General features: G+C 47.5%; 1 protein-coding gene across 3 annotated transcripts; it reads left to right on the plus strand.

The window, feature by feature from the left end:
* Positions 1–276: 276 nt before the first annotated feature.
* On the plus strand, positions 277–3,187 carry ARMCX6 (armadillo repeat containing X-linked 6). 3 transcript variants are annotated; one of them, XM_060087060.1, is made up of 4 exons: positions 277–385; positions 686–777; positions 1,097–1,222; positions 1,529–3,187. In XM_060087060.1, exon 4 carries the CDS (start codon positions 1,678–1,680, stop codon positions 2,572–2,574), a length of 897 nt encoding a protein of 298 aa, XP_059943043.1. In that variant the 5' UTR covers positions 277–385; positions 686–777; positions 1,097–1,222; positions 1,529–1,677; the 3' UTR covers positions 2,575–3,187. The 3 variants fall into 3 exon arrangements, with proteins under 3 accessions (XP_059943043.1, XP_059943042.1, XP_059943044.1); XM_060087059.1 differs by having other exon boundaries at positions 686–765; XM_060087061.1 differs by having other exon boundaries at positions 686–765; positions 1,097–1,216.
* Positions 3,188–7,779: the final 4,592 nt, after the last annotated feature.

Here is a 7,779-nt window from a genome sequence, read left to right on the forward strand (position 1 = left end):
CCAAGGAAAGGATAAGCCATTTCCCCCAAAAGAAGTATAAGTAATGATAGACCCAGGAAAAGATGCTGCCCCTTCCTGTAATTAGAGAAAGGCAAATGCAAACACCAGAGAGCCATGGTCACTTCTGGTTTCTGGTATTGTTACAGAGGAAAAGAGTGACAGGGCCCAGTGTGATGGGGGGGAGGTACGGGGCAGGCTGGCGCCTGCCGCACTGCTTGTGGGAGTGGAAATTGGGGGCCAGAGCTCACTGGTGACGTGGTCGTCACGTGACCAAGAGCTGCCTAGAGCAGAAGTACTGCTAGTCGCCTCCGTCTGGGTACCAGCCCCCTATCACACTGCAGGCGTGTGAGAGAAGAAGGAAAGTAGCCCCGGACCGTGCAGATCGGTATGAGCGTGGGCTCTGCTTGGAGGGAGATGGGATGGGAAAAGGCCAAGAGCGCCACGGATCCAAGTTCGGGCCGATGGGGCTGTGTCCCTTTCTCGCCTACTTTCTAAATACCGCCGCCCCCCCCCCATGCCCATTTTAGTAGAGAGAACTGGCGGACTTCGGGCGGCGGGTGAGGGGAGTGAATGGCTGGTACAGAGACTCCGAGGAAAGAAAGGTTCCACAATCAGGGCACTCGTGTCCCGAGTGCTGCTCCGTCCACCAAGCACTCCGTCCCCTCGGTCCCCCGTCTGTCTGCAGGTTTTTTAGATCTGTTGGCCAGTAGGTCGCTGGGAAAAGTCGCGGCGAGCGAAGGACCAAAGTGCCTTGGGACCGTGCAGGTCGGTGTGAAGGTGGGATGAGCCCTGGCCCCTGGGTGGGGGTGGCGGTGGGGATGGCGCAGAGGGGGTGCTGGGATCGGTGCGGGCCGGGTCCGAGTCGCCCCCTCCCGGCCCCTTCTTTTTCCACACCCCCTCCCATTTCAGTGCAGGGAAAGGGGTGTGGCGGCCTTTGCTGGGGAAATGGCGGACGCCAAGGGGGGTGGGGCGGGGAAGCCCGCGTTAGGAAAGTCAGGAGGGTGTGAGAAATATTTTAAACTCAAAGGCTGGAAATTCAGAAAAGCGGGTACTGGGACCTGTGTTCTCAGTGCTGATCCATCCACTACACTTTCAGTTCCCCAAAGGCGGCTGTCTTTCCATCTGTCCTTCTGCCAGACTGTCTGTCCGTCAATCACTGTGGAAGGAGAACCGACCACAGAAGACAAGAGAAGGAGAAGGAATTTACCTGACTTTGGTAGAGGTTGGTGGGAGAGACTGCCTCTGAGTCTTTGGGGGTGGGGGGGTGGTGGAGGAGACTACCTGAGGGTTAGACTCTCCTGTCACCCTCCTGGCTGTCACAGCCCAGCCCCACCTCCTGCCCTTCTCTGTAGGCCCTGGAAGAGAAATGGTCAGTCCTGAGGGTAGACAGAGGATGACAGAAAAGAACAAAGAAATAGTTGCCAAATAATCCACCTCTCTCAACCAGAACTCAAACTCCACTCTGTCTGCCTGGTGAGGCACAAATCCAGGCACAGCCCAAAGTCCTAATATTATTTTTCACCCATAGATTCATCAAAAGAGAGCCTCAGGAGCCTGGGATATAGGCTGAAGACGTCTCCCCTCCACCATCATTCAGGTGGAGCCTTAAGAACACTCTTCATTCAGGTGGAGCAAGGCCCTCTCCTGTCCTGCCCCCGGGCTGGCACGGACCTGAGCATGGGCCGGGCTCGGGAAGTGGGTTGGATGGCAGCAGGACTGATGATTGGGGCAGGTGCCTGCTACTGCGTTTACAAACTAACCATAGGAAGAGATGACAGTGAGAAGTTGGAGGAGGAGGAAGAGGAATGGGATGATGAACAGGAGCTTGATGAGGAGGAGCCTGAGATTTGGTTTGATTTCACAACTATGGCTCGGCCCTGGAGTGAGGATGGGGATTGGACTGAACCTGGGGCCCCTGGTGGGACCGAGGACAGGCCTTCAGGTGGGGGCAAGGCCAACCGAACACATCCAGCAAAACAGCGCCCATTCCCTTATGAACGTAAAAATACTTGGAGTGCTCAAAGCTTTAAAAATTTCAGTTGTGTTCTTGGCCTCTCCAAGTGCCCTTTCGTTCAGGGAAAAGTGTTGTTAGCTCAGCCCCAGGACACTGGTTTTTCATTTAGCCACGATGTCAATAGTCATTTGGCCAGCCTCTCCATTGCTGGAAACACGATCCGTATGCCCGACCCTGCTGTTGAGGCTTTCTGTGCCCCGGATAACTTGAAAGCCAGTGTTGAAAATCAGCGCCAGATTAAGATGTACATCAACGAAGTGTGTCGGGAGACTGTGTCACTTTGCTGCAACTCATTTCTGCAGCAGGCCGGATTAAATTTGTTAATAATCATGACAGTTATTAATAACATGCTTGCCAAGTCCGTTTCAGACTTGAAGTTTCCTTTGATACCAGAGGGAAGTGAATGTGCTGAGGGGCACGTTCTGAAACCCTTGATGGGTTTGTCTGAAAAGCCAGTCGTGGCGGGTGAGTTGCTGGGAGCCCAAATGTTGCTCTCCTCCCTGTCCCTCTCTATCAGGAACGCAAACAGACAGTTTCTCCCAGAAATCCCGGCCTCTTAAGTGGCCCCCTCCAACAGGATGGGACTGATCCACCCCAAACCAAAACCCGATCAGTGAACACACACTTGTGTTCTCAATCAAAGACTCTGCAGTGGGTGCTATTGAAGATCCAGCCTTAGCCAATAGCCATATCTCTGGGTGAAAGTTACACTTGCTAAATCCAGGACCACTCTCTGGTTGGCCAGGCAGGGGTTCCCACAGAGCTTTAAGTAAATTCTTGGTTTTGCAGTCTGCAGGCAGTGCGCATTGTAAATTGCTCCCTTGCAGCCTTCCTCCTGTGGTAAAGGGATCATTTCAACTGTGTAGTGAAAGAACAACATTTTCTAGCCCGACAAGGGATGCCTTGCCTGTGGTGGTCTCCCTGTCTAAGCTGGACCGTCTTGTGGAGACCAGACCCATATGGGAGCTTGTGCCGAAAATGCATTGTTTGCTGCGTAGGCTGCATTCTTTTTCATTTACTCTCTTTTCTTCACGAGCCTATGGATGGTAAACCTATTCAGCAAAAAATGTACACTCCCCTTCTATGAGCTGTACTGACTCAGCCTCGTCCACCAAGTCTGCATTTTTATGTATCACCAATAAAGCTGTGTGCTTTAACTGGCAAAAACGAGAACATGGTACTTGTCTTTGAGTTTATAGCCTGCGTGAAGAGGAAGCCCAAAATACACGATCAGTGCTAACTAACTGGGGCATTTGCTCCTGACAAATGTCCGCCTAGCAGTGCCCACAGGAGGCAGGGGAAGAGATGGGCTGCAGGGTTCAGGATAAGCTTCCAGCAGGGGCTGGGGGCGGGGCTGGGGCAGGGGAATGGGGTGGAGGGTGGAATTAAGAAGGACTGTTGGGAGGACTAAAGGAGACAACACCTGTGAAGCAGGCAGCACAGTGCCTGATGCAGAGGAATCCTTCCCTCGATGAAGGTGTCTTTCCTCGCCTGCTGGCCTAGAGAGGAAGGTCAGTATCCTTGAGGTTTTGTCTACACATCTTTGGGGGCCACAGGGCAACCCATCCCTGCACAATTTAGTGCACAGTTATAGCAGTAAGAGTTGCTACTTGCTGAGTGCCTGCTTTGTGTTGTTCTCCCTCCTGAGAAGCAGCTGTGAAACCTACTTCCAGGCCCCCTCCCTTCCTTGGGATGCCAAGCTCAAATTCCTGGCTGAGTGAAAAGGCTTGGCTGCTGCTTCCTCTGGGGAACCTCCTTTCTGCCCTATCCCTGGTACTTCTGTGGGATCCAGGAAGGGGACAGTGGAGGCCTCCGTGAATCCCCAAAGGGATGGGAGGGCAGATGCTGAGGGGCGTGGCCTGGCCATGGCTGGTCCATCCATCAGGAGACATATTCATGCCCTCCATCCAAGCCCCTGGCACCCCTTGGAGGAAAGGAAGAACACAGCCCTGCACACTGAACCACTCCATGAATCTGGGCAACTCATTCCACCACCCCCTCCCAACATTTCCAGACCCCTCCCAGCAAGCCTCAGCCCCTGCGTCACCAAAGCCAGGTTTCCTGCGTGTTTCTGATGTGTCGTGAAATGGTTCTCTTCCTCAAAGCCCTGGCTAACAGAGGGGACAAGAAGCTTCCTTTGGGCGGTGCTGCTTCTGAGCCCGGTGCCCTCTCCTGGTCTCCCTGGGATGTGACTCTGGGCCACTGCTCCCTGGGCATCAGCTGTGTACAAGGGCTCTGCCTTCGGACTGCCCTCCTCCATATAGAGCATAGTTTTATTTCACATTTTTAGTTTTTTTCAATGTTTTCCTCCCTTCTCCTGGAGTTTGGGGGGCAGGTGGGTTGCCACCAAAATTGCCTCATTTTTGTGAGACAAAGCAAGATTTTTTTCTATATATAGACTTGCTCAACAATTTACATGGTAGTCATTACCCACACTGGAAATATGGCTATTGTTACATGTTGAACTCACCATGGTTTCTCTCAACCCTTTCCTTTATTTTTCTTTTGTGTGATATATTTGGTCAATCAGGAATTTACATTTTCTCTGTCTTTCAATATTTTCCTGTTAAACTTCTATATTTCTATTTTACTTTGCATAGTCTTGGACAGCCCAAGGTTATTAGAAAACATTTGGCTATATTTCCTTCTAATACAAATTGTTTCCTTTTCAAAGTAAGTTCCTTTGTTAACCTGTTAGTGGTGTGTGTTTGTGTACATTTGGTTTGAGGTAGACCTCGTACCTTAATTTTCTCTGAATGTGTAATTAATTACACTAATGTCATTTTTTGCAGAATCTGCTTTTAATGTTTTGATTGAAATGTGCTAAGTTGATGGATTAATTGGCAACTTTACAATTTTCCCACCTAGGCACATTTATTTTGATCCTTTTTGTCACTTAGTGAAGTTTTCTTCGTAATGAGCTTCCACATTTGTTTTGGGGTCTATTTTTGTTGCTTTGTGAAGGGTCATGGTCTTTACCTCTCCTACAATGCTATGCTACTTCAACTCTGCTGTCTTTATCCCATCTGCCAGCACACTGGACATATCTGTGTTTTCTGCTGCTTTGGAACAACAGTGAAAGGGGGGGGGGATGGTCAAGTCCCTCAGCATCATTACTCATAAAGAGGAGGGAAGGGGAAAAGACAAGGCATTAAGCCCTATTGTTCCACAAATGCTCTTTTCTTAGAACTCTCCCTGCATACCTTTCATTTCTTTCATTTTACTTTTATATTTTCTTCCTCCCTCTCCCCTGGCAGTGGAGGAGTAGTTCAGACAGGTTCTTCTAGTTTATCCAATCATGTTTCTTTAACCCTGGCAAGGTCTCCATTAAGTCTAGCCATCAGTATTCTATTGTTCTTTGTTCTTCGATATCTGGATATGGGATGATTTTGAAGGAAGGAAAGGTAGTTTGATGGCTCAAGTTATTTCCACAGATAAGCACTCCAAATAACCATGTCACACAACCCCCCTCAGAATAAATATTTGCATCTCACAAACAGCAATTGTCAATGCATAACTATATATCCAGAATTCTGTATTTTTCTTTACCCAGGCCTTTAAATTAAGTAGTAGGTGGATTTGGTGACTTTCTCAACTAGGGAGGGCCTGTGGAGGTAAGGGGAGTGATGGAGGATGTTCCCACCACCTGTCTCTCTCAGCCTTTTCTACTCTGTCACTTGTGCTGCCCCATGTCAGACCCCGCACTTTTCCAAGCTTGTACCTGGGGAAATGAGAAACTAATCCCAGTGCTCTGAGATTTTCCAATAACTCATCTGGTCATTACCAACACCCACCCCCCTGTAGGGTTTCAATCTAGGAATTGATTTGAGCCAGGAGACATGTGGTTGGCTGTTTTCCCTTCTTCTCCCCTCTCTCACTCCACAAAGTTCCTCTCTGATGGACACTTCTTTAGGTTCCAAGTTCTCACTACCTATAGCTTGTGGTAGAGATCTATGGTCAGAGTCTTCCAAGCCTGAGTTTTATATGTAATGAGAGTTTTGGGGATTTAGGAAAACTCTAAATCGATGGTTATGAGTTTTAAAAATTAGCTTTGAGAACCCTAAGTTTCTATTTTTTTCTTTTTTTTTTTTCTTTTTTTTTTTTGCGGTACACGGGCCTCTCACTGTTGTGGCCTCTCCTGTTGCAGAGCACAGGCTCCGGACACGCAGGTTCAGCAGCCATGGCTCACGGGCCTAGCTGCTCCACGGCATGTGGGATCTTCCCGGACTGGGGCACGAACCCGTGTCCCCTGAATCGGCAGGCGGACTCTCAACCACACCACCAGGGAAACCCAACCCTAAGTTTCTTGATCCAGGTATAAGCAGTAGTTTGTTTCTCTTTGTGTGAGGTTATAATCCTAATTATTTAATCTTAATGATGAATGGGCTATACAACAACATTATTTACAGGGGGAGTTAGATATAGTTTGGTTAAATATTTTTTTATAATATCATTCCTGTTACATGCTAATGAGACAGTGCCAGATCAGGATTAAGAATGGGCAGGGACACAGTTGGGCAGGTGGGCAACCAGGGCACTGCCCTGTATGTTTGCCTCACTCCTCAGGGGGCTAGAACAGAGAGAGATGTATGTGGAGTCAGGAAGCTCTACAAAGTATATATCAGGCATCTCACATAACATGATATCCACAAGGCTGGGCAAAGACAGGTCAACCAATTCTTTATATTTCATCTTAAATTTAAATTTAATTTATTAAAAAAAAATAAGTAGGAGCCTAATGGTTCAAAATTCAAAAGATACCAAAGGGTATACATTGTAAATCTTTCTCTCACCTCTGTGTCACCACTACCCAGTTTTCCCCCACCAGAGGCAATATTATCAATTTCTTGTGCATCTATATATATAGAGAGGGGGGACTATATGGCAAAATATGTAATATATGTTTGTATATATATATTCACAGACATATAATAATCTTGTCAATCCTTTGATATCACTACATAAAAATTTTCTTTTTAGTTTAATAGTATTTTATTGTATAAATATGCCATAGTTATTTAGTCAGTCCCTTATGTGTGAATATTTAGGGTTTTTCACCATTTTTCTTGATATTAGAAATAATGATTCAATGGTTATACATATTTACATATTATATATATTTCTTTTTCTTCCCTTCTATTTCCTTGTTTCATCTACCCAATTTTAGTTGATTAATTATATTTCTTAGTGTTTGTCTTTTTACTGCTCAATATACTTGGACCCCTATTGCCAGATTTGTCTGCTTTAGATGTCATCTTTTGACCCCCAGGTACTAAGGATAAGAAAACCAAAATATTTACATTACCTCTCACTTTCTTTTTCTTTCTTTCTCTCCCAACTGTTGCTAATTATATAATTTCTACTCCATCTTGGTTTATCACCATTACATTTGTTCTGTAACCATAATCACCACGTTTGTTTTGGTCTTTGTCTTAAATTTGCAGAGATTTGACACTAATTGCTAGACTTTTTTTTTTTTTTTTTTTTTTTTTTTTTTGCGGTATGCGGGCCTCTCACTGTTGTGGCCTCCCCCGTTGCGGAGCACAGGCTCCGGACGCGCAGGCTCCGGACGCGCAGGCCCAGCGGCCATGGCTCACGGGCCCAGCCGCCCCGCGGCATATGGGATCCTCCCAGACCGGGGCACGAACCCGTATCCCCTGCATCGGCAGGCGGACTCTCAACCACTTGCGCCACCAGGGAGGCCCTAATTGCTAGACTTTTGCTAAGGTTTCTTCCTTTCCTGTCACTTTTGCCTTCATCTCTGT

This window comes from Mesoplodon densirostris, chromosome X, assembly GCF_025265405.1.
Source record: "Mesoplodon densirostris isolate mMesDen1 chromosome X, mMesDen1 primary haplotype, whole genome shotgun sequence".
Classification (NCBI taxonomy): domain Eukaryota; kingdom Metazoa; phylum Chordata; class Mammalia; order Artiodactyla; family Ziphiidae; genus Mesoplodon; species Mesoplodon densirostris.

What these genes read in the sequence shown, in the direction of transcription:
- ARMCX6 (XM_060087060.1), top strand. Translation starts at nt 1,678, where the DNA reads ATGGGCCGGGCTCGGGAAGTGGGTTGGATGGCAGCAGGACTGATGATT.